Below are 27,632 nucleotides of genomic sequence, written 5' to 3'. Positions count from 1 at the left end.
TCTGTTGGGTGAGGTTCTTCTACATTCTGGCTGTTCTCAGAAACATCTCTGGGTATGTTTAAAAAAATACAGAAGTTCAGGTTCAAATTAGATCCATTGGCTCAAGACTTGCAGGATAAAACCTGCACACTTTTATTTTATTTTACTCTCCACAGGTGAAGGTGCCTTACTGTCAGAGCATAGACCACTCATTGTGCCCGCTCCCTTTTTATGGCTCCAGTGCCAGGAACAGAGCTGAGCACACAGCAGGTGCTCAGATCACGCTTGTGGACTGAGTGAATTACTCACCTCCACTTATTTCTCTTTGTAGGTAAATATTTAAATTACACATGGCACCAACTACTGGGGTCAACTCAGACATGTCATAGGCTTATCTTGCAGTTCTCTGGGTTTCTACAGCCAGTTGCATTCTTTGGTTGGTCCCAATGCTTTTGCACTCAGGTAAAGGCAGTTATCTGAGGTAGAAATATTCTCTCTTGTATGGTGTTTTGAAATAGACAAGTTAGCATTTAAAGATACAGTAGAAAGGACTTATTGCCAAAAATGGGACAAGGAAATAAAGATTAGCTGTAAAAAGCCTTTCTGTATATTCATACACCTGCTCAGACTAGAGAAAAATCCCAAGAAGTTTTCTATTCTAAGGTTAATGACCAAATTTCTAACTGCCCAATGGACATTTACACATTTAGATAACATACTCAGAATGGGACTTACTGATCCTTCCTAAACACCTGCTTCTTGTTGGTGGCAAGGACTGCAGCTGAGATAGTGTGAGATGGTATTGTATGATCAAGGACTCAGAATGAGAGGATCTGGCCTTGTCACTTGCCCATCTTCCCTGTGGAGAAGAGAAGTTGCCATACAAAGAATAATAGCAGAATACAAATCAAAATATCACATTAGTACTATGTAGGTCTGGGTCCAATAACCCAGTGGAATATTTCATGGTTTAGAATGAACTGCTTGGACTAGAGACTGAAGCGAGCCATCCATTCCCTTTCTACTATTTAAATCTAAAGTTTGACAGCAGGACCTTCAATTCTCCCTGTGCAGAGAGGAAGTAAGAGGGAGAGATGGGAGATGGATGGTCAGATCTGCAGATAAGGCCTTGGTCTAGCCCACCACTCAGCTCTGTGCTCAGAGGAACTGGGAAAGAAAAGGAGAGAGCCATGCGTGGGCCTGAATCAAGGAGACACACTCCACCTAAGTTTACTTATCAAGGGAGCAAGAAAAAAAAAGATCAAGGGCAGGTGCCCCCTACCCCCCACTATAAAACCCAGTAACCCTCTCTAAGAGGAAAATAGAGCCCATAGATTGTCCTAGTTTCAGACAAACCATATTAATCCTTCTGCCCCCTTGATGGGGGACCTGGAATGAATGGAGCAGCCTTAGGTGACTTTTCGTCCCACTGGCCTCTTGTCAAAAGGCTGCCATCGACCATCCACAGCAAAGAATGACCTGGCCTAAAATATCAATAACGCTGAGGTTGAGAGACCCCAGATTGAAAAGAACATTTATTGAATGCTCACTTTTATCACACACAAAAACTGTTCTTTACATTTATTGTCTCATGGTATTCTAACAGAAACCCCTTGATGAAAAATATTGAACATAATCCCCATTTTTAGATGAGGAATTTGGAGCTCAGAGAACGTGAGGACCAGCTCGAGGTCACAGATCTGGGAGGAAGCAGAAAGGCACAACAACCACGGTTTCTAACTCCATCTCATGTGTACGTCCCCAACAGAGTTCCCTACTTCCACCGCATCTGCCCTTCGTATCCCCAGTGTTCCCTGCATAATGCAGGCTCTCTGTGGGCGAGGTCTCTTGGCAGGACAGCCCACAACCATTTCCATTAGTCCAGGTTTCCTCTCTCCTCAGCCAGACTCTGTGTAGGGAGGGTATAAATTTGGAGTCTCTTAGGATAGGCTGCATTAAGAAAACACTGTGAGTGCTTCACTTTTAAACTCAGGAATTTTTTCATCTCATTCTTTGGAAGAACATAGATTTGTCTTTCGCATGCCATTCTGAAATAGTGGCTCATTGTCAATGCAGATTATTTGGTCAAAAAGATTGTAATAACTATGTATAGGGCTAGGTGGGTACTTAAAATACTGGGGGACCCCCCTCTGTAAAGTACATGATGGTCTAACCACTACACGTCTGAAACCAATGCAGAGTCATATTGATTGTAAACTATAATGGGGGGGAAGAAACACCCAAAAAATAAGTGTTCAAAGATGAAGCATAGATGAAATTTTGGATAAAATAGATCTGGGTTTCAGCGACGTTCCCACTGGAACTTCCTTCTCTCGCCCATTTCATGTTTTGTGTTTTTTTTAATTCACTGCCTCACTTAGTGCCCCAGCCACAAGGTGCTCCTTCAGTTCCTCAGATGCACCAAGTCCGTTCCTCAGCGTCTCCAGTCATAACCTTGCACTTCAAGAACCAGCTTCCTCCTACCTTTCATTTACTTACCACTCACTTTTTTGTTCAGCTCTTAACTGAGAAGCTATTTCTTCACAGAAGCTCTCCATCAACTGTCCTGAATCTAAATCAGCTTCCCTTCTCTCGTCATCACACGTTGCTATTTGTATTACTTTCTTGGTGGTGTTCGGTGGTATTTATTACTATAAAGCCTGTCTCCCCAACAAAAGGGAAAGGACTCTATGAAGGCAAAGGCCCTATCAGCTTGGTTCACCAATGCTCAGTCAATAGCCTTCCTCAAAAAATATTTTTGAATGAATGAATAAATGACATGGTTAATTTGCTTAACCTGTGTGAACCTTATGTCCTTATCTGTACAATGACGGTATTAACTACAACTTCTCAAAATTATCATTAGAATGCAGTGAGGAGATAAATAGCCCAGTAATATACTTGGATAATAGTCAGTGCTCAGTAAATATTATTCAAGACCTGAGAGTTCTTATCTTAATTCTCTGATTAAATTATTTTCCATGTGACTTGGGATGAGTACTCTGCCTCTTTATGTCTCCTTATCTTATTTTATTAATAGGTCATGCCATTTGAAAACACCACAAAACAGTAATTACATAAATTTTAATTTATAAAGAATTTTAATATAGAGAAGTAAGATATAATTCAATAGTTTCAGACCTATGACAACATAACTTATAAGCAAGATGAAGAGAGGACATGCCTACCCCATTAGGTGAATAGTGGTGTTGATAGACAATGATTCAAAAGAACTGCCCCACTTTGGCTGGTGTTGCTCAGTTGGTTGGAGCCTTGCCCCGTAAACTGAAAGGTCGCAGGTTTGATTCCTGGTTAGAGCACATTCCTAGGTTGTGGGTTGGGTCCCCGGTGGGGGCGCATACCAATCAATGGTTCTCTCTCTCTCTCTCTTCCTCCCTTCCCCTCTCTCTAAAATCAATAAGCATGTCCTCAGGTGAGGATTGAAAAAAAAAGAAAGGCCCCAAATCATATTACTGCTTGACAGCTTGGTGGAAAATTCAAGTTCTTAAGAAGTATTAGGCCTCCAGGTTCTCTTTTACCTCTAACTGGGCTCTTCTTGCTTTTGTTTTTTGTGTTTTGGGACATTTTTGTGACTCTTTTCCTTGCTGCAGATTCCTGACTAGACTTCCCTGAGTTCATTTTCACCCACTCACCCTTGGGCTGTGCCACTGAAGGGCAATGGACTTTTTATTGCCTGCGGTGACAGACAGCTGTCATTTCAGCCCCCACCAGGAATGACCTGCATGCACATTCCTGAAATTGAACACAGCTACTGATGAGTTGATAATCCAATTGATTGGTGAATCTAAATTCATCTCATTCATGGTGGATGGAGCTAAATAAAGAAGTAAATAAAGAAGTATAAAATGTGTCTTGTATTGTGTCATCAATTTCTCAAACATCTTCCTTTGGTTCTTTATTTCTTATGTTCCAGAAACTGCAGAGCATCATTCAGTGACCTGTCACACTAGGATACTGATGGCGTGGCTGAACTAGTCCTGGGGATCTTCACAGAAAAGGCAGTCGGGGTCCTGGTCGGCTGGAGATTCCATCTGAATGGTGAGTGAATGCACAGGAAAGCGATTTCTGAGGGCTTTAGCGACCTCTCTCCGAACACCGTGGCTGTCCCAGCTGGCTGCTGTGGAAAAGGAACCCCAATGAGACTGGCATTGATTGCACACACATAGGTGACCACTAATCCTCCAGCTTCGTGGGGCGGGGCACAGGCCACGTGCTCAGAAGGAGGCAGGTTGGTCTGACAAGCATCCGCATCCACACAGACAAGGCAGGGAGGAAATTCTAGTGCAGCAAAGTACCCCATCACTACGGGAGCTCTTCCTCACAGTTTTCTCTGGGGCCTGGCCTTCCTATGAGCTGTCTATAGAAGGGGAAATGAGCCCTGGAAAAAGCCAAGATAGAACTGTTATTTCTTATACAACTTTGCTCACCAGTCCTCAGGGACCTCTGGGTTGCAGCCCTTGTATCTAATCAGAAGCCATATGAAGACTAGTGACAGGAGGCAGGAAGCATTTAGAGCTCCCCACAGACCTTTCTTAGAGCAGCAACCCTTACTCCATCTTTTCTCTTGTCCCCAAATGTGTCAGGAGGCTGTAAAGTTCCCTCCATAGTAACCTGATTACTGCATTCTTCCATTTGCAATAAAATATTGGTGTAACGGAGGCTGTAAATTCCCTGTAGCCAGATCTGAGCCTCTCAGAGAAAATGAGGATGTCTGAGAGAGCAAAGTCCTCAAATGACTGTCACCGATGTCCCTGTACCCTGCCACTAAGTAAGTCCTTGAGTTATTTTTTAGCAGCCTAATGTATCACACTTGACCTGAGCTGTCTCGTGAGGCAGTGAGGCTCCTCCCACTGCCCACTTTGTCAGTGCTGGGGCTCGTCATGGACAAAATCACCTTCTACTTGAGAAAGTAGTTTTTACAATAAACCCAACACCCTAAGTATTATCTCACATGGTTACAGAATTTCAAAACTTTCAGTAAAAAAAAATCATTAAGTTTTACTAGCATGTTTTTTAGATTGTTGGAACCTTAAGGATACAGCCTGTGTATTGTTCATCTTTCTATCTTCGGTGATAGGCAGAGTATCTCATGCACAGGAGATGCTCAATGGAGATTAACTGTTGAACTCATTCCTACTATTTAACTAACTGTTTGGGTGCCAAGTCAAACAGGTGAAGTCTAATTTTTCAGAGCCTACGGTCTTGATGTTTGGGTGGCATTTTACCCCTTTGTTCTACTCTCTACCCTCTTCAGTTGGCCTCAAGGGATGGCATCACTATCCCTGTTGCCTTGACGACATTGACAGGAGGGATGGTTTTCAAAGGCCCCCAGTAATACAAAACACTTCACAGCTGTTTTGACAGGCAGCAGGCACTAGGGGCAGCTCTACAAAGAGGAAGAAAATTACTGAGTTTTCAGAACAAGGGCTGAATTTTGTCCCGGGTGTTTACAAAACTCACTGACCTGCAGCAACATGTGCTGAGAGAATCACCTGGTTCATTGTGAGAGACCAGATGTGCAGGCTGTGCACAGACACCACCCCGTCCACTGCTAAGATGAGCTCTTTCACAGCATTGTAGCTCAGGTTCTTTGGCACCCCTGACAAAAGGAAAGAGTGGGAGGCTATTGAATGGGAGGTTGCTGTTGTTCAACTGAAAATAGCTCATTGACATGGCTAATTGGGTCTGCAGAGTCCTCACCCAGATACCAACATGTACCCTCCCATTTATGGTTTCTTATTTCAAATGTGTACAGATCAGATTCATCAACTGCAAAGGGTTTACAGTCCATCAAAAGCTCATGAGAAGTATTTGAAGATTTTATTGTGCAATAATCAACAACAGTGATCATCTTTCATTTGCAGGGTATATTATTAAACTGATTGTGCTTTTCCCAATGATCTTTGCTTACATCCTGGACGCAAAATGAAGTAACTTGGGATTTGGTATCAGATAATCCCAGGTTAGCACTCTGGCTACAACTATTTTGAATTTATCCAAATCTTAGAACTTCTCTAATTTTTAGCATCATTTATAATAAAATAAGGTTGATAAGAACAATATGTAGTTCACAGAGTTCTTCGAGGAGCCCATCAGAAAATAACTGCCCTTTGTAAACTGCTATGCTATACCAATGTTACTTATCCAACAGGTCACTTTAGTGAATTGTGTTAATAGGCGATCCTAACATTGTGATACCATTTTATTATTCAGCTTGTAAAATTTTAATAAACTTTCAAGCAAAACAGAAACAGACTCATAGAGGCAGAGAACAGACTGACAGCTGGGTGGGGGGAGTTGGGGAGCTGGGTGGAAAAGGTGAAGGGATTAAGCAAAAAAAAATTTCATAGATACAGAAAACAGTATGGTGATTGCTAGAGGGAAAGGGGGTGGAGGGAGATAGAAGAGGCTATAGGGGGATAAATGGTGATGGAAGGAGACTTGATTTGAGGTGGTGAACCCAATACAATATATAGATGGATTTTGAATTGTATGCCAGAAATCTATATAATTTTATTAACCAATGTCACTCTAATAAATTCAATAAAAAATTAAAATTAGAAAATATTAATTTAGATTCATTAGTTAGGGTTTAAAGTTCAGGTCACAGAATGTAATAGATTAACTGTCATCCTTGTTTCTAAAGGAACAGTGTGGAACGCACAGGAAGATGGGTGGTCTGACAGGCAGCCAGTGAGCTGTTCTTTGGGGCTGAAGGGACTGGGGTGTCTTGGACCTGGAGAAGGGCAGGCTAAGGAAGTAGGATCACTTTTTCTCAAACATTGCAAGGATTGCCATGCAGAAGACTAGAGGGTATGAAAAGTTTGAAGTTGCTTGCATTGGCTCACTACAGAAGGAGCCAATAGTTGGTTAGAATTATAAAAGATATCAGTTCGACCAGCACAACAATGTCAAAAGTCATTGGATGCAATAGTAAATCCTTGTCAACTGAAGATGATCCAAAGAGAATGCTACTGAAGAGATTTCTAACACTGACCACCTTTTAACCTCTACTTTAATCATATATATATCACACCAATACCTGGTGTGCTTGTTAAAAATAAATGTCTTTGCTGTGTTCCCATCATCCTAAAGAAAATTTCTGTGGATGAGGCTATGAAATCCACATACTTCCAGAGTGGCCCTCAACCTTGGATGCACAGTAGTATCACTGGAGATTTTAGAAATCCTGATGACTGGGTTACATGCAAGACCAACTAAATCAGACTCTCTGGAGATAAGACCCAGCATCCATATTTCCAATGTTCATTTGATGATTCCAACACAAAATCAATGTTGGGGACCATTGTATTAACATTTATAAGCCACCAGATAGTGTTTCTCAAGCTTGGCCACATGTTAGAAAACATCAAAGCCAGTCCGCACTCCAGTCAGTTATATCAGAATCTCTGGGTACAGCCCTAGGCATCAGTACTTTTAAAAAGCTTCCCAGATTGTCATGAACAGCTAGTTGAGAAGCATTTACTTAAAAAAAAAAAATAGGGCTTCCTTTCTTAGGAGTCAAGAACCTTGCTCATGGGGATTTTCTCCTTAGGGCTATTTTAATATTCCCTACAGTTTGAGTTCAGTTTAATCCTACTTCATATTGTTTCACAGAGGTAACAAAGAGCTGGTCCACATCTACTTTTACTGAATGAGCTGCACAAAGCACAGGATACCAGAAACAAATGAGTTTTTGTTTCAGATGAGCAATAGAATGTGTATGGACTTGTGGGTGAAGTTGTTATATTGTTGTAGTAAAAATAATGACATACCTTTATTGAGAACCTTTTGTGCTAAGCACTTTATTTATAGTGATTATTTTATTTTAACATTTACAAGAACTTTAAGTGCTAGTTATCAAAGTTACAATTGCTTTCTAACTGGAGGAAAGGAAATTGAGAGACAAAGAAGTTAAAAAGTATGGCTAAGGCTGCATGGATAAGTGAGGTGTCAGAGTTCATTCTCTGAGTGTGAAGTGTTATGCAAATGCTAGACTGTAGGTGTTGTAACCCAAAGTTGCCCATTATGCCTAGTGAGTCATCTCTGGGGAGTTCCCTTTGACTCTTGGAAGACCTGCTATCATCCCTCCAGGACCCTTGAGATGAGGTCACGATCCCATTACCCTTTGTCCCTCTTGCCTCCTTTATCTCTTTACATTTATGGAGAATCTAAGTCTACTATTACTTCTTTTACTCTATGAAATAATGCTGACAAGCACGAGGATGTGCCCCCACTGACCTCAGTGCTCCATCACATTCTAGAAGCCTTTTCTTCCCTGAGGGAGAGCCTGAGAAAATATTAATGCATCCAGGAAAATGCCCAAATTAGTGTGTAAAAAATAATTTCCCAGGTTAATAAATATATGAACAAATCACTCAACGTGACTCAAAGAATTGCATGTGAAGTCAAAAAATAAAAGATTTCACCTATCAAATTAGAAAAGAGTCAGCAGTTTGATAGCACCCAACGATGGTGAACGTGGGGGGAAATGGGCACTGTCATACTCTGTTGGCCATAAAGAAGTTGATAAAGCATCATTGGGAGACACGGCAATATCTGTCAAATTTTAAAATTCAAAGGACTTTTGAAACAGAAATAACATTTCTAGGATTTATTCCATAGATATACAAGTGCAAAAAATATATATGTACAAGAATAGTAATTACACCATAGTTTTTAATGCCCATCAATAAGCAAGTACATGCATACAGTGGAATACTTTGTAGCTGTGTAAAAAAATGGGGGGTTTCTATATATGTACTAATATGGAAAGATCTTCAAGTGAATGCAGGATCCCATTTGTTTAAAAAATACATACATACATGTATACATACACACACTATACATATATTACATATATGGTATACATATATATTTATATATAACATGTACATATATAAATGCATAATTATCTTTGAAGGATATATGTCAACTTATTAGTAAGCATTACCCCTGATGAATGGGACTGAGAATTCAAAGGTGGAAAAATGGGGAGACTTTTTAAATTCATTTTTACCTTTCCATATTATTTTAATATTTTACCAAAGATAAGTATTCTCTTATGTTAACCTAATTTGAAAACCTAGTTTAAAAATTAAGCATCTTCCAGATAGGAGTTATCTGACAGTTTCAATGATTAGCTGTCCTTTCTTTAAATAAAATAAGAAAGATAATCACCAGGGAAGATCTATCCTGAAGGACAGGGAGAGTAGAATATAGTCATCTCAAATTGTGCACCAATTTGTCTTTTAACCCCCTGTTAGTCAGTAAGTTCGATAATAGCAACAACAGCTGCAGCTCTGTACTTGGCCCCCAGGAAAGTAAATAGATGTATTCATGACTTGTCACCTCCAAACCAAACATTGTCACCTCCACAATGAGGAAGTTCCTTTGTTACTTAGTGATGTTTGACTCCATTTTGTTTCACTGCTGTCAACATTATCATCTGCCAGCAACTACAGCGCCCACTGAGAACAGAACCCCTAAATGTAGCCTTGCTAGTAAACGCTATGGAAATGTGAGCTGTTTGGAAGGCAACTGCCCTCTGGGATTGTATCTAACTTATATCAAAATACATTAGACAAAAAAGAAATGTTCAACCAATGTCCAGATATTTTTGGTCATCTGAATATTTGCTATACTGCAACCCTCTGGTTCTGGTTGAATTTTCTGGGTGTTGTTCACAGTCCCCTGCTATAGAAATCTCATTAGTGGTATGAAAAGACTAGTCCAGTGGTTCTCAAAGTGTGGTCCCCAGACAAGCAGCATCAGCATCATTAGAAACTCACATTGCTGGGCCCCATTCCAGACCTACTGTCTCAGAAACAGTGGACGTGGGCCCAGCCATCTGTGTTTTAACAAATCCTCCAAGCGATTCTGATGCCACTACAGTTGGAGGACCACTGGCCTAGGCTAACAAGGGTTTTAGGTAAGTCCTTCACAATGGTTACAGTGCTGCCCGAAGGACAGATCTATGCAGCCTTTCTTGGGTCTTTCCTATACGCTTAGAGATAAACTAATATCTTTGCAATGATTTCCTCCATGTTTATCTCTACTCTTTGTACATATTGTTTTTACATTGAGCCATATAATTTAACATTTATTGGAGGAAAAATAGAAGCCAATATTTTCTACTTGTTCCCTTCTGAAAGAAAATCATAGTATTTGTTTTCCCCCTTATCAATTTCAATGTTCTCTGTGATGCATATTAACAGTGAGACCACTCCCTTGTGTGGTCATAGGAGAGAAGAAACATGGATCCTGGGAATAATAGTAAAACCACTCCTACCTTCCATGAGTAAGATGGAGAAGTCCTTTAAGATGGTGATGGTGCTGATCAAAACCAGGATGGAAAAGACAAAGGTGCAGATAGGGTCGGCCATTTTATAGTCTGGCTAGAAAGTACAGGGACTTTGGTTAACTGACTCTGTGCCTCCTTGGTAGAAAATCTGATTAGTAAAATCAGTAAACGTGTCTGTTTCCTTCTCTCCCCATCGCCCTTTCACCCCCCTGACACTTGGCCTCCAACTCAGAGGCAACAACTTCTGAAGACTTAATCCTTCTTTAAGCTTTAAATGACCAGTAATGGAAGAAGAAAGACTACAAGACATGCTCTCCCATAATTTAAGAAGTAAAGCTGTGTTATCTTTAAAGGGAAAGATATCCTTGAGTTTTCTAAGAGGCCTGATTTAACTTCTCTGAAATTAAGAGAAGTACAGAGTGTGTGATGGACTGATTTGCACAATACCCAGTGACTTTGCAGCCTTAATTTTGATGACAGGAAAGCATGTCATCTGCTCAGAGGTTGCATATGACCAGGGTACAGCTGCAGCTTGGTCTTGGCAGACTGAGGGTAGTTGGTTTCTTCCCCCCCATATGGCACATACTCGAGGTAGCCATCTACCAGCCTAAGAGGACGAGCCAAGGCCTCATCCTTGCCTCGCCACCATTCAAGCCCTTAGCCGCCGGGTAAAACGCCTGCTATTCTTCCTCTGATGCAGTTTTGTGCCCCAGAAAAGTCTGTATCTCATTATCTCTAAGAAACTGGGCATCAACCTAACCTTTATAAGTGTACCCTCAAACTCTACTCACCCATATCAATTTGAAGTGTTTTGCCTTAAACTTAAAGCTCTCAGTGAGCATTTGCTCAACTGAATTCAGATATGTCTTTGTAATTTGCATTTACATGTTTTCATTTTTTAGCAAAAATAATGTAGAGTCCCCACTAACTGGGCAGTCATGATAAGAACAAAGATTAAGGCTTTTTTCCTCCATCACCTCCCCCCACCCCACTCTAAACCACCCCTGTTAGGTCTCAGAACTACCGAATAGAGGTCTGTAGTTTCTTAGGGTCAGAGACCCACATGGATCCACTCCCACCCTGACCATTTGGAAAGCAGTTACCTCTCCCCCATTGTGGGTAATATTGGTGGGACAGTCTCTCTCTCCCCCCACCACCCTCCCCCCACCAACCAGCAGGTTTAAGACCCAAACTAGGTCAATTAGACTCCCTTTCCCAGAAATATGAATCTTCAGCATAATGACAGGAAATGAAAATAAACTGGTTGAGTCACATTCATCTCAGCCTTGTGTCTGAGACAGGAGTTGGATAATTTATGGAGTAAGTCACCCTTATTTGTACCTTGATTTCTATCTGGGAGTACATTCAATGAATTTCAGCCTATATATATGGTCATAAAATAAAATATTTATTTACTTACTTACTTATTTACTTAAGTGAGTTAGAGATCGTTTCTGTTGCTTACAATCCAAGATCCCTAATGCATTCATGGTCCCACTGTGGTCCATATTGACCCCATGACAAAGGGAACTACTTTCTTGAACAAATAGAAGCCCTATAGTTAAAAAAAATAACCCTTAGGAATTTGGGAAGTCTCAGGTTTCAAGCTTTGAATGTATGCCTGTTTGAAAACTTGCAGAGTAGTTTTGTTTAGGCAAACATCATCTGTCTACCTTTGTTTAAATTAATATTGGAGGATCCACTTCTATACGATTGATCTATAAAATAACTAGGACTGTGGGTGAAATCAAACATACTCACCTTAAAATAGATAATAAGTGCACTGGTTAACACACTGATGCTCTGAAATAGATCTCCAAGGGCATGCACAAAGGCTGCTCTGACGCTGGCGTTAGCTTGCTCTTCCTTGTGATTGTGACCAGGACGTCTCTGGTGCAAGATCACACTTAGTCTGAATGAGAGAACAGCATTCTTAGCACACATGAGATTAACCCTTAAAAACCTACACAATGTATGGAAGAGTTAGCATATGTTATCCAAATTGGCAGATAATTGAAACAGTAATATTTTAAGATACAGTATTTTGGAATAATTTAGATTGCAAGTGGATCATAGCATTTACAATCTTTCACACAAGGACAGACAATGAAGATCTGCCTTAGTTTTTCCTTTCCATCCACCTGATTCCAATGTTTCACATTAAACCAGGAAATCATCACTTCTTAGATGAAAGCCAAGTGTTTGATGATGAGGAGGGAAAATTTCATTTATTAATGATCTACCACATGTCAGGCACTGAGCTAGGCTTAAAGCTGAGTTTTGGTGTAACTTAATTAAATGTGTTGGTGTCAAATGCAAAAAGCAACAGAAAAGGATAAAACAAAATAAGTAGTGAATTTCATCGGGGCTGGATTTTTTAAATCTTTTACTTAATTTTGTTCATTTAGATGAGAATTTGAAAGTTGAATAATTTTCCAATGGCCAATGATGAATATACTGTGCTCATGTATAAGTAGCTATTTATCCAGAGACTAAAATATATTAAAATATTATAAATGTATATGTAGATATAGATATAGATAGACATATATGCTATTTTACAAAATTTAACATTTCCTATTCCAATCAGAGGTAAGTGGTAGCCATTATAAATTATGTGCCTGATTCTATTTATCTACAGCTTCAAGAAGTATTAGACCAAAGGTAAAATGAGAACTTTTTTGCTGATGGCCAACAAGGATTGTTTTGCCTAGAAAATTTTTCTGTACATTTTGTTACAAAGGTTTTAAAAATCATGTTTCAGTACCTTGCACCTCTATGTTCAGTCAAGTGTCTACTAAGTCTCAGGCCGTCATCACAAAGTGAACTGACCGCACTCCACCAACATTTATTAATAACGTACGCTTTTTAGATTGTCAGTGTTTGGACAGAAATCTACCCCCAGTGAGGAGTTACCATTTAAGGTTCTTCAGTCTGCTACAGCTGGCAGTTACTAGATGCTCTTTCTAGGTCTGCCATGTGTGCTTATCACATTGTCATTCATTCTTAATTCATTTTATTTGAAAAACAGAAAATTGTACAGAGCCATGTATGCCAGGCACTGTTAAATGTCTGGGGCATAAAAGTGAGTGATAACAGACATGATCCTTCCCCATTGCGGCTTTAAGTATGAAAGAAACAAAGAGAACTTAAAAAGACGCATGTACATGGAAATTTCTAATTATAATAAGTGCGCTCAGAACTGCTGCTACAGAAAGTCAAACAAGGGAATCCGATGTAGTTAGCAAGACAAAACAATTGAGTTGCAATTGAAAGGTTAGAGTTCAAGAGGCTGAGAGAGGAGGGAATGTTTCTGGAAGAGAAAATTTAGCATGCAATAGCCTTAAGCCTCTGCCAATTATTTGCATCCTAGAATCCCTTTGCAGTCTGTATTACAAGTTTCTGTCCTGATTTTGCATCCCCAGGGAATAAATTTATTCCGAAATTATGGCTCAGATACCTCTATTCAGACAACACAGCCTCTAGCTGCACTGGAAACTTGTAATCCCAGTTCTGGGAGGAAATATTAGAGTTACTCAGTATCCTTATCCATGAATAACTACCTGATTGCACAGGGAAGTCAACGCTTTTCAATTCCCTCATCTTTCTTAACACCTGAAAATTAAGGTCAAAGTTCAAAAACAGTTTCAGTAAAAGAAAATGTAAATGGTGTATGTTTAGAAAGTCAAACTCAATCACTGAGGGTCCCGATTTATGGGGTCAGTAGCTAGGGATAGCTTTCATCTTCGAGTAGCATTGACTCTACTTAAATGACATATGAATCAGGGAGTTATAATATCTTTATCCTTCCTGCTGCCTTGTAGACATATGGTTCTCTTATGCAAAGATGATGTCATTGACCCCCAGTCAGGAGGACATGTGCTCTGCCTTGTCACCTAATGGTAACAGATTTGCACTGATATCCCCAGTGCCAATGTGAAACACATTTTCAATGTAACTGGAGGGAAACAGGTCTAATCATTGATGGCAAGTGAACTACCACTCTTCTAGTTGTTTAGCGCAGGGATTTTGAGCCATGGTTTGCAAACTAAGAGGTGAGGAGCAGAGGCAGGCACAAGGTAAGGGTATCAGAGTGACCTGAGGAGCTTTTTTGAACTGTGTGTGCTCAGGTTTCTCTCCAGTCTTAGAGATTCCACTGCACCCTCTTTTCTAAAATCATTGTTTAAGAAGCCATTTAGCTATCACTGTCTTCTTCACTTTCACATATAAATCTACTGCATAGCATGTGCTGCGTTGCATTGCAAGATAGACAAATAGATGATGCATAGATAGTGTATGAGTTTCCAAGTACTGCTATAACAAATTGCAACAAGCTTTACTAGCTGAGAGCAAGATAATTTTATTATCTTATAGTTCTGGTGGTCAAATCTAAAATGTATGTGCAGGACTGCATTTCTTCTGCAGGTTCTAGGAGAAAACATGTTTTCTTACCCTTTCCAGCTTCTAGGTGTCACTTACATTCCTTGACTCCAGGTCCTTTCCTCCATCTTCAAAGCCAGAAGTACAGCACCTTTCCTCCTTTCTGACCTTATATTTCCCTTTTATAAGGACCTTTGTGGTTACACTGGGACTATTTGAATGATCCAGGATAATTTCCCCATGTCAAGATTCAGTCTATATCACATTTTAGAAATTCCTTTTATCATGTAGGTTAACATATTTAGAAGTGCCCAGTAGTAGAATGCAGAAATTTTTGAGTGGCCATTCTTCTCTCTGCCACAGACGATAGGTAGTTAGACAGACAGACAGGCAGATATAGTTTTGAATAGGGTCGCCCAGAATCAGGGCAACCCTATTTAAATGGGAAGGAGCAAACTGACCAAAAGGATCAAAGCCCTGGCCTTAAAACCCCATTGTCGTGAGCAATCAAGTAGTTCATTTGGGGAAGAGCAGACAAATATGGCAATGATCACATATCCCATAAGAATGATTTAAGACTACCTGGTTAAGAGAATGGACCACCAGCTGGAAAATAGAGAGGTTAGCTAACAGAGCTAAAGGAAGAATTTTCATGTAGTCAAAATAATGCAAAGATAAGAGAGAGCACTTTTGAGAGAAATAAATTTTGTTATTAGTTCTGCTAAAATATATGAAACTAATGACCATTTATAGGGATGTTGCAAAAGAGAATTCAAAAGTAGAAACTGGGCTAAAGTAAATAAAAGGTAAGATCCCTTCCAACCCAGCTCTCTGGGAATGCATAATATGCTCCTGTAATAAAAACCGAATAGGAGTAAGTCACACCCCATATGGAACCATCAATGTGCATGAGAGACAGAACAGCTGGGACCCGATTCTGAGTGTTGTGGGTCTCGATTCAAATCCTGGCCCAATACCACCTCCTTGGCAATTTATTTAACTTCACTGAGCTTCAGTTTTCTAATCTGTCAAGTACGGATGTGGTGAACATTGAGCTATGTGACAGTCCCTGACACATAGGAAGCATTCTAAATGGTAGCTCTTAGAAGCCTCTATCAAAGCTCTTAAACTAGCACAGTCCACCTTCCTTTCCATCATAGAGACATTTGAACACTCTGTGAGGTCTCCACCATCCTCACCAGTGGAGGAACTAAACAAAAACAAAAAATAACAACAACAACAAACACACATCTAGGTCCAGAGAGAATTAAAGGCTGGAAGACTGGCTTCACAGGCAGTGTGTGTGGTGAGGGGGGTGCGGTGGGAGGGGACTTACATGACATTGGCTGCCACTGCACAGCCCGAAACGATGATCATCACGGTTGCCTGGATCTGGTAATCCGGGTACAGGAGGCGCTCACATGCCAGGTACACCAGCACACCAGTCACTGCCCAGACACACAGGACGGAGAGCAGGGCACCGAGGATCTCTAAGGATGTAAGCACACAGACATCCACACACAAACAATTTATGAATCACATTAACATCCCCAAGAGTCATAAGGCATTCATGTTCCCCCTCCCACCAAAAGAGGTGTCAAACCAGTTCACTCCGACTCACAAAGCAAAAGTTTGGAAGGATTTTAGCACCAAGATGGAGTAGTTTCATGTCAAGAAGGAGTAGTTCATTTATAAAACACCAGCATCTGAGTTCATTACATTCCACATTACTCAGTAATTCGCAGCATATTCTTAAAGCACATTAATTGCTGCCTAAACACACTGTTTTCCTTGGGATTTTAGTTTAAGCAGGTGCTAAAATGATTGAAACTTATTAGGGAATGAAATAATGCGACACAAAGACTGAAAGGTATTTAGAAACTTAATTTTGCCATAAAATGTTTATAATATGCCAGCACCAGTATCTTCTGTGGATTAAAATAGTAAAAAGGGAAGCCTTCAGAGGGTACTTGAAAAATGAGTTTCATTTGCCAACCCAACATACCATAAACACAGTAGTAAGCCCAGAGGTATATCAACATTCTTACTGCCTCTTAAGAGCAGCAAGGAAAAACAACATCAGAATGAAGACATTTACATTAATACTTAAGGACAAGATAGTGTTCAATCTACCCACTGAGTAAAGGGCATTTGCTCTCTTAGGAGTTCCTTAACGCCTCACCCCAATCTGTAACTTAACCTTGTAGATGGACTCTAAAAGCCCACGAGGGTCTAGAAACAACCTATGAGTCAGTGGTCAAGCACATTCCATAATTCTGACCTCCTCTCTTTAAAGCAGGACACTATAACATGTTTCCCATTGTGGGACATATTCTCTAAACTTTAGTCACTTACATACAGTTGTCATGATTTTTGCCATGTCCACTTGCCTCATTAGATACTTAATATTCTCCTTAAATAAATTCATTTCTTATTCTTAGCTTCTTCCTGAACAAAGTTATCCATGAAATTACATGTTTGATGTTCTAGTTGATTTCCACCTCTGTGTACTGGAAATCAATCACCCATGTCTGTTTAAACTGAAATTCAGTAAAAGTAAAAATCCAGTTCTTCAGTAGAACCAGCCACATAGTAAAGTGTTCTATGGCCACATGATGTTCTATATTATAGAACATCTCCCCTGAAGCAGAGTTCTGTTGAGCAGCCCTGGTCTTCTGGCATGTCTGCGAACTTCCATGACCAGGACGAGAAAAACAGCATTTGAAATTCTGAGCCCTCCCTATGTTTACAAAACATCCTATGTTACAAAACAGCTCTGGCCAATCATATCAGAAAAGGTTAAGTGCAAGTAATAATTCAGACAGACAAATGATCGATGCTCAGCTAAGAGTACATTGTTTTCCAAGAATAGCTCTGTTGAGGGACTGAGAAAGCATCTCTGGATCACATTGTCCCAAACTCTTTTTATCTGTGTTTATTGCCTTCTCTCTCACTGATTGAAACTAGAACTTCCTTTTGTTCTAAGCTTGCAAAAGCCCAGTCCACAGCTGCCGGCCTGTGGTCTGTGTGTGGCGGCACCTGTCCACAAAGCCTGGCCGTGTCAGTGTGTTGCCCACCCCTGCTCCACTACCAGTTCTCCCTCACTTCCTATTCTTGCTCTCCTGTGAGATGTTCTTCCATCTCTGCAGCTCTTTTTTTTTTTTTTTTTCTGTCTGTGCCTACTTTGCAAAATGGTAGCAGCTTCACCCCTATCCTCTCCTCGAGATGCAGAGTAACTTAATGAATCACATCATGGCTGTCACCACACATGAGACCCTGAGGCTGGGATGGTTGCCAGAGTGGTCCATGTGTTCCTGTTGTCCCATTGGAGTAGACATAGCCAGATTAATCTGGCTTTTAGCTGAATTAACACTGACAACACATGTTCCCATATACATGTCTATTATATCCTGTGCACCAGAGTTGTGCCTCTGAGGGATTTTCAAACAAGGCTTTGCTTTGTCCCTGTTATTTTCATCCTTGGTTTGACCCTGAGGCACTACACTCCCATGAATTCTCTATCAGTGAACTGTACCTGCTCGGTGCCACCCAAATGTCAGCCGCTTGGAGGGAGGTTTTGAAGACAACCACAAGGAGAAGAGGCTGAGCAGGAAACTGGTCAGGTCAATTAAGAGGTGGGCAGCATCTGTGACGACAGCAAGACTCCCAGCAATGTGGCCCCCTAAGAGGTGCAGGATACCACACGTGTTAGGACCCCAGACTGCAACTATATTCATATGCATACTTACCAGAGTTGGTGAAAATGCCACAGACTCACAGAGCCTTAGAAGAGAAGATCCACCTCATCTTCCCGATTTGACAAGTAAAGAAACTGAGACCCAGAGAGTGGGTAGGATCTAAGCATGCAGAAATGAACTTCGAGGGCAAGGCCTTTCCTAGGGGAGTACAGGCACAGAGATTGGAAAGTGTGGGCATTTGGGGGGACTGTCCCTGTTAGACTGGGGCATAAGGATTCAGAAAGGGCAATGCAGAAAGATGAGGCTGGAGGTCTACAGGCCACATTCAAAGGTTCTCACACTCCAAAGTGAGCACCCAGACTTTTGTCTGTAAACCAGATGACACAATGGCCCACTGATGTGTTTTTATTTATTTTTTTGAATTGTAATTTTACCACAGTCCTTACCACTTCTTTCTTTTCTACTAATTTGCATAGTCTACCTGAGTTCAAGACCCCTGTTGTGAATAGTGGCGGACAGTAAGAAGAAGGGCAAGCACCTTCCAATGGGATTCCTCAACACAACCACCCAGTAAAGCACAGGAAGAGAACTCAAGCCTTGAAATCCTTTTGAATGGCTCTTCTCTCCTTGTCCTCCAGTTCCCTTTTGAGAAAATACCTCCAGCCTCTAAAATTGAAGTCAAAGGAAAACTTTGTCTCTTCCTTCCAAAACAGGGCTTGTTGTTTGAGAGCAATAACCTTTATTACTCTAGTTGCATCTTCCCAGCAACGAGCTTTGCTGACTGATAGTCCTCTCCGCAGCTGTTTATTGCTTTCTGTACTAAAAAGCAATGGAGGCTGTCAGTCATTGGCCCCTCCATCATCAGACTCACCATGTCAACTAATGATTATAAAAAATTACATATATGGCTCATAATTGCGGTAATCCCCTCAGACTGCCGACTCTAGCTGCAGTTAATAACTGGTTTGTCAAAGTTTAATGGTCTGAAGCAAAGTAGTCTTCAAGCTTGTTACTGAGCTGTCAGTGCAAAAATCACAATGATTCATTGGCCAAAAAGCAACATTTTGCTAACAAATCAGCTGTCCTTCCAATTATCCTCTAATGTTGCTCTCTCTGCCAAACCAGGGCCTGATAATGAAGCTGTGTTAATAATGCATTATTTCTTGCCCAGGAAATGACTACACACAGATAAGCAGCATGCCACCATCTCAGCAATGAATGATGGTGGTGGTTCCATGAGCTGAGCTGAAATCATAGCCTAAGTCAAGGAAATGGAGTCTCGCAGAGTTTCTTCAACAGGCTCAGCTGAGTCAGGAAGCAACTGAGAAAGAAAAAGCACCTTGCTTTGGAAGAAGCATGTAAATATGAAGGTCCAAGAACCAAGAACCATTTTTCAACTATCAGAATTACTTTTAAGAACCATCCAAAAAAATTGAGCAATTATGCTGAGTGACTATGGAGCAAAGTTTTTGCAAGAGGCAGTTGCAACTGAACTTGCATTTGCTTCTGAATGCATGGGGTACTACTAACAATTCAGTCATGCATCCGTATTTATTGAGCCCTTACTGTGCATGTTAGAGGGACAGGACATACAAAGATAAAGTTAAAAAAATCACAGTCCCTCTCTTCTGTGATCTCACTGTCTAACACTCACTGCCCTGAAGATATGCTTGACGGGCCAGAAGAATAGAAAACCACCCTCACTGGGAGCACTGAGGAACTTTTCACAGGAGAGAGGGGTAAGAATTAGCTAGAAGAGAAGGGTTTGTTGGGAAGAAATAAGAGTGGGAACGAGAACAGAGAGAAATGAAAGAACATGGAACCTTTGCGGACAAGCAGGGGGAGTGGAGTGTTGGGGGAATAATGGAAAGACTGAAAAGGTGAGTTGGGGACCCTGGTGTGGGATAATATATGTCATGCTAAGGAATGGTAATGTTATCCTATGAGATAAGGGGATCAACTTATGAGGTGGAGGCAAGGTTGTGAAATGTTCAGATTTGTATTTAAGAGAGCGATCTTTGCCAGAAATATGGAGACTGACTTGGAGGCAGAAGAAGCTAGCAGTTAACACACAATGGTAATAGCCAAAGGAAATGATTATGAAGGCATGAAGTAAGGTGGCAGCACTCAACGTTCTGGATTATTTGGCAAGATGTAGCAAGCAATGCACATACAACAAGGTAGGGAAGGCCCTAAGGGCTACATTCTGGACATAGACCCTCCTTAGGGTCGTGGGGTGGAGACCACAGTAGGAGATCAGGAGAGCCCTTAGGCCTGGGTCTCATATTCACCTCTGATGCAGAGAGCTGGTGTTAAGTCCCCACGATGTTTGCTGTGGAGAACAGAGATATGCTGAGAGCACTGAAAGAAGTAAATGCTTCTCTGACAACATTAGCCTTGTTTCCCATTCCTGGACTACACCCTGGTGTGCCATTCATCCATATTTTTAAAAGTCTTTAATAGCATTATTATCTTATGTAGCTTGTTGTGGCAAAAACTCATAGAATTATCATATAACAAGTATTCAGAACATACCACCGTTTGCATAGGCATGTTTTGACAGTTCTTAAATTTTTAATACCAGGAACACAAAGAAATCTAAGTGGGGTAAGCTGCTGAGACACCTTGGCTCTGGTAGAAAGTAAGATCACTTATCAACTAAGCTTGTGGCTATCACCCCACCCAACTGTATCTTTTTCTTACTAAGAGAGTTTTTTCACTCTGAGGTGCTCACCATCTTCTCCCGCCTGCATCCAGCTCTCTGTTTCTTTCTAGCAATATGATGCTTCCTCCATCCTTGCTTAACTCTCAACAATCCTGCTTCAGGAGAGTGGCCTTTCCTGACTGTTCTCAATTTCTTCCAGCAATGGCCATAGCTGAGCTTATTTTTGTGAGTTCTCCATGTCTGTATGTCTGTCTTTTCAAACTGGGATACATGTTTATGTCTTCACTGTAACTCCTCTCTTTATGGCCTTTCTACAATGAGGAATTTTTCACAAGCAATCAGAGAGAGCCCCAATTCAACAGATTCAAAGCCCATTAATAGAGGACACATTGACACAACCTTCTTTAATTCCTTTCTCCCATCTGCTCTGAGAGCTGAGGCCAGTTCTCTCTCTAAACACAGGTCTGTGCCCTGTTATCCTCTGTCCAAATGTCACTTATGCCTCAGGACTTCAGAATGAGTCCGATTCCCCAGTCAGGCCTCATGGCCCTTGAACTCCCAACAACCATCCTAGTTTTATTCTCCACTAACTGTGCTTTACTCTACACCACTCCCTCAGATCAGTCCTGTCATTTGTAAGTCAATACTGCTTAACTCAAGCTAGCTTAAACAGTAACAATAACAAAATGATAGTTCATTAACTCAAACAACTGAGACCAAACCTGGGTGGGATAGGATTGGGTGCAGTCTAAAGTAAGGTTCTAAAAATGTTGTTTGGACTCTACTATAATAGCTCCAACTATTGCTATTTCTTGTTCCACTGAAGACAGACTTCCTCCTTGTCAGCAAGAAAAGAGGGCCGCTGGAAGCTCCAGGCTCTGGTCATTTCAGGATAGCATTTGTAAACAGAGGAAGCCTTTTCCCTAGCCTCCCTGTATAAATACCCAGAGACTGATTAATCCAGTCTGGCTTCTCGTACACAGCCTTGTCTAGGAGTGTGAGGTACGTCAGCCAGGAGGATCAGAGCTGCAACCAGTGCAACCAGCATGAGAAAACTTGCTCACCAGTCCACTACCAACAGTGGCACCAAAATGTGGCTACATATCAGACTCACTTGAATTGCTTCCTAGGAATACATATCTCCTGTCCTGTTGCAGACCCACCCACTCAGTCTCTCCAGGCAAGACGGATATTTACTACCTCTTGGACCACAGCAATAATCAGACGCTGCTCATTCAGGCCCTTCCCTCTGAAAGGCCCTTCTCATCTCCCTCGTAACCACCTCACAATTTCTACCCATCCCTCCAGGCTTTGCTCAAATCCCATATGCTGCAGGAGTGATCAGAGAATAATAATTGCTTTCTCTGACATGGTCAAAATGACTTTCGGGGGGAGGTGAGCTGTAGATTGTGCTCTTGCATCATGTCCAGGGTTTTGATGAGTGTGGGGAATGAGGAGAGGGATTTTTCATTCAAATAAAAAAAGGCATAAACCAAAGCTATGAAAACATTCAGGTACAACAATTATTTTGCATTCAATGAAAAAACAGCTGAAACAGAAGAGCTGGGTAGGAAAGTGGTTAAAGAAGAAACTAATAGTTTTGCAGCCAGGTGATAGAACAACTTGAAAGTCAAAGTAAGAATTTTTTATTTTGTCCAGGATACTAGAGCTTTCAATATATTGATTCTTGTTCCCCTGGGGTAGCCCATGGGCCCCGCCTCTTCTTGCCACAAGCATCCCGGCCAGTGCACCCCAGGGCTCAGGAACGTTTCCTATATCATCATGTTGGGGAACAAGTTGTGAAGGGCTGACCTAGGCGGAGGGGAGCCATGGAGAATTTTGAAGACAGAATTAACATGATGAGAGCAATGTTTTAGGAAGATTCACTCAAAATCAATACAGCTCCAATTCCAAATGGCTGTCTGTTGGTATCCATTTAATTCCTTTAATGACAACATCCCTTTCCTCTGACTCTAAAAGTCAGACCAGAACTCACAGGCTAATTATCAGGAATGAGAAGGAAAGGAGGAGACTGATTTGCTCAACCCAAGTGAATAACTTCCCATTTTACCCCTTGAAAATACAAGTCATTTAAAAAGCAAAGCGACAGAGAATTAAGAAAGGGTACAAGGAGAAAAGTGAGTTTTGTGAATGGAAGACCATGGCATTTCAAACTATTGCTTAGACATCAGCTGGGCAGAAGATGCCATTGATTCTCAGCATCCGTATGGATTCAGGGAAAAGCAGAGGAAGAACACAGTGGAGGAAACACACCAGTTTCTACTTCCTCCTGAGCTGTGTTTGCATGCAGTGGTGCCAGGCCTTTGTTTGGAAGGCTATGAATTTCCAGAACATCGCCTTTTCAAATCACATTTCAAATGGATTCTGCTTTTTAGATTTTCCATTTTGTCCTTCTGTTTCATGAGCAATTCAATATTGTCCACAATCTTACAAATTTCAATAATAAAAAAGAATACCCCACTGGCAAAGATGTTGGTGGGTTTCCAAAGGGTGTTTTCCAGATTGGAACAGCTAAAAGTAAATTATTTGCAACTCCACCAAGCTATTAAGTCAATTCAAAAGACTTGCCCTGGCTCTAGAAACTGTGTGGTATCAATTATTTTTGTAAACCAACTGGGAGAAGGTTATTAACAACCCTGGATTTGTCTTGGGCTGGATAGGTCTAAGTTCTTTTCCAGCTTTGAAAAGCTATAAAAGTCTGAGTACATAGGCCATAAGACTCCATAGCTTGAAGAAACCAATTAATTCTGATTGCTAGCTACTATAGTACAAAAAAAAAAAATAGCTTAGCAGATTCTATTTTCTTCCACTCTCAGATTATTATTAATTTATGCTTTTTTAGTAATAGAGAAAAAATGAAGTGAAAATATTGGTAACAAAGTGTAACAGATAACAGTGAATAGCCAGGTAGCTTATGTATAGTGTTTTTGTAAAAAAAAATTATTTTGGAAAAAATAATAAATATCATTGCATATCAAAACCTTCAGACCAAGTTCATAGATGCACATAATTTTATTAAGGAAAAGAAATGATAGCCCTACTCTGCTGAAGTGCAGTGGTTGCTTCTGCTCTCCCCCAGACCCCTGAGCAGAGGCGCATTTTACTTTAGGACTTCCAGTCAAGACAGAGGTGCAGGTAAACACCGCTCTCCTCCTTGCACAACTAGAGCAAAAATTACAACTAAACTGTAAAACAACTATCACCCAGAATCATCAGAAAATCAAGCTGTTGGAAAGCCTGACAACCAAGGAATTAAAGAAAAACATTCATCCAGATGGGTAGGAAGGGCAGAGTCACAGAGAAGAGCAGAGACACGGAGAAGAGCGGAGACACAGAGATGCAGAACAGGTGGTCCTATATCCACAAGTGGTGGATGAAAATCAGAAGGGATACCTCGGGAGCAAGGGATCCCAGCCCCACACCAGACCACCCAGCCCAGGATTCCAGCACCAGGAAGATAAGTCCCCATAACTTTTGTCTGTAAAAACCAGTGTGGGTTGGGGAGGCGGAAGAAACCATGGATTCTCAGGAGTCTCCTCTTAAAGGGCCCACATGGACTTAGGACCTACACAGACTCACTACCTCTGGGTTCCTGCACCAGGGCGGCAGCTGGAAGGACCCCAGTGGCATGTAGGGAGAAAATGAAGTATCTGGCATCAGGATGAGTGATGTGGACACCTTCCTCACAGACAAAACTCCAAAGGCCAAGCAGCAGCACTGCCCCCTTTCTGAGCCCTCCCACACACAGAGCCACAGAGCTGGACCCTGTCAGAGACTCCATCAACCTGGTTCACATGGGTTGCCTCGTCCTGGTCATTACCTAAGGCTACACCCCATCAAACTTATCAGTGTGCTTTTCCACAATAAGCCATGCTACCAAGACAGGGAGTCAAAGCAGCTCGACCTAATACATAGAAACAGACACAGGGAGGCTGCCAAAATGAGGAAACAAAGAAATATGGCCCAAAGGAAAGAACAGAACAAAACTCCAGAAAAAGAACTAAACAAAATGGAGATAATCAATCCAGCAGATGTAGACTTCAAAACACTGGTTATTAGGATGCTCTAGGAACTCATTGGGTACTAAAACAGCATAAAAAAGACCAGGCAGTAATGAAGGTACACTAAGTGAAATAAAGAAAAATTTATAGGGAATCAACAGTGGAGTGGATGAAGCTGAGAAGCAAATCAATGATTTAGAACATAAGGAAGAAAAAATTTGGAATCAGAACAGCAAGAAGAGAAAAGAATCCAAAAAATAAGGATAGGCTAAGGATACTCTGGGACAACTTCAAACAAACCAACATTTGAATCACAGGGATGCTCAAAGCAGAAGAGAAAGAGCAAGAAACTGAAAACTTATTTGAAAAAATAATTAAAGAAAATTTCCCTAATTTGGTGATGGAAATAGGCATAAAAGTCCAGGAAGCACCGAGAGTCCCAAACAAGTTGGACACAAAGAGGACCACATCAAGGCACATCTTAATTAAAATGCCAAAGGTTAAAGAAAGAGGGAATCTTAAAAACAACAAGAGAAAAGCAGAGGGTTAGCAATAATTTAGTCAATAAAATATACAGAAATAATGTATCAGTAAAATAGACATCTACCAAGTTAAATCAAGGAAAAGAAACTACATAAACAATATTAATATAAGGAAGGAGCTAGAACAAATAATATCAATATGACACTATCATATTCTACTGCATGGTAATGAATTTGAAAATTTCAATGATATAAATGAAAAACATAAATTGGAAAAGCAAAATTACCAAAATTTACTCAAGAAGTTGAAATTTTGAATATGTCAGTGAATGAGGAAGCTAAAAAATATATCAAAGAATTATTTCCAAGAATGTCTTCAGGCCAGACAATTTATCAGGGAGTTCTTAAAAAAGAAGAGATAATTAGTGTTGTATATAGTCTTTCAGTTTTTTTTAAAGGGTATTACCTTAAAATTAAACTTCTTATTTTCATATGCATAACTGATTCAAAAACTTAGAAAAATAGCTCCAAAATGGAAAACTACAGTTACATTTCCATTATTAATAAAGTTATAAAAATCCTAATGAAAAGATGAGTGACTCAGATTGAGCAATGCATTGAAAGAACACTTCACCACAGTGGATCTGAGAAGCACCATAGTGAGAGCCAAAGAGCCGAGTCCTGAAATCCAGACTGCCCTCCTACCTGCAGGATGTGATTCAAGTAGAGCACTTCACTTGTGTGCTTCAGATACCTCGTCTATAAAGAGCAATTCCTCATAGGACCTGCCTCTCAGGGATTTTGACAGGATTAAACAAGGTAATAAAATGGAAAGTACTCATTGCAGTTCATGGTTCATAGTAAGCATTAAATAAATATGGGTTATTAACATCATGATGCCAGAAATACAAAGATCATAGTATAATAGGAAATCTATGAATATAATACACATCCACAATGGGTAAAATTGTTTTCAACAAGATAAATTTAAAAGAAATGGTATTTGATAAAAGTCAACATTCATCCTTGATTATTGGTTAATCATTAAAAACTAGGACAAGAATATTTTATTAACACAATAAAAACAACCTCTCAGAAAAAAATTTTGTTTAACAGTTAAATAGTTGAAGATATGATATGATTTAGCATAACATTATTTAACATGTAAAAACATGAAAAATACAAAAGCGGTATAACTATTGAAAGTAAGGAAAGATACGGTTTTTGCACAAGAAAGGGTTATCTCTAGGGATTGGGGAGGAGGGAGGGAGGGATGAGAAAGAAACAAGGAAAATGGAATGAGAATCATTTAGAATGATATTTCAAATATGTACACTGTTGAATACAAAATGATTATACAAAATGAAAACTTGACAGAATAAAAGCTAACCATTTAGGGAAGAGTAGAGGAAAAAAAGAAGACCCCCACTCACCTCTAGAAAGAATAAACCAAGCACATCAAATAAGTAAAAATAACTCTTGCAAGAAATAGGCTGTTCTGTGTTAAGCCAAATAAACAAATGAAAACCACAAAACTTTGATAAGAGATGCAGAGCATTTGGGTAAATGGAGAAACATATAATATTCCCGGAAGAAAAACTGAGTATTTTAAAGAAATTTGTCTTCCCAAATTAATTTTTTTGCCTATAAAATCATAATTAGATTTTGGAAGAAACTGAACAAAATGATTCTCAAGTTTAATTAAAATAATAAACTGAAATAACTTTTTGCTGTTAAACAAGGAATAATAAGGAAAAAACAGGAGATATTATAACATATAAATTTGCATTAATTAAATATGTTAGTACTGACAGAGAGCAATAACACAGATCATGAAATGCCTTATAACCAAACCCTATTGCTTATAAAAATTTGAGAAATGATAAAAGAAACATCAAAAATCAATAAAGAAAATAATTATTCCATAAATTATACTGAAAACTTTAGCTATTTAGAAAAGAATTTTCAATCCTTAGAACATATCTAATTTCATCTTAGAACTGTAAAAACCTGAACAACAAAATATTTATCTTTTCAGTAGCTTATGAAGGCTTATAAGCACTACAGTAGTGAAAGAGTAGT

General features: G+C 40.1%; 1 protein-coding gene across 1 annotated transcript in view; it reads right to left on the bottom strand.

The window, feature by feature from the left end:
• Positions 1 to 3,971: 3,971 nt before the first annotated feature.
• Positions 3,972 to 27,632, bottom strand: part of SLC30A8 (solute carrier family 30 member 8) — a 29,605-nt gene continuing 5,944 nt past the window's right edge. The window contains exons 3-8 of the mRNA XM_054590079.1: positions 18,219 to 18,365; positions 16,020 to 16,173; positions 12,065 to 12,215; positions 10,292 to 10,397; positions 5,465 to 5,599; positions 3,972 to 4,117 (exon numbers count right to left, since the gene is read on the bottom strand). Of these exons, the coding sequence (XP_054446054.1) occupies positions 3,972 to 4,117; positions 5,465 to 5,599; positions 10,292 to 10,397; positions 12,065 to 12,215; positions 16,020 to 16,173; positions 18,219 to 18,365 (839 nt within the window). The remainder of the gene's footprint in view (positions 4,118 to 5,464; positions 5,600 to 10,291; positions 10,398 to 12,064; positions 12,216 to 16,019; positions 16,174 to 18,218; positions 18,366 to 27,632) is intronic.

This window comes from Pteronotus mesoamericanus, unplaced genomic scaffold, assembly GCF_021234165.1.
Source record: "Pteronotus mesoamericanus isolate MK-2021 breed Mesoamerican mustached bat unplaced genomic scaffold, CSHL_Meso_final scaffold_174, whole genome shotgun sequence".
NCBI lineage: Eukaryota > Metazoa > Chordata > Mammalia > Chiroptera > Mormoopidae > Pteronotus > Pteronotus mesoamericanus.
Note: the sequence above shows the minus strand (reverse complement) of the source record. Positions and strands in the feature narration are given on the sequence as shown.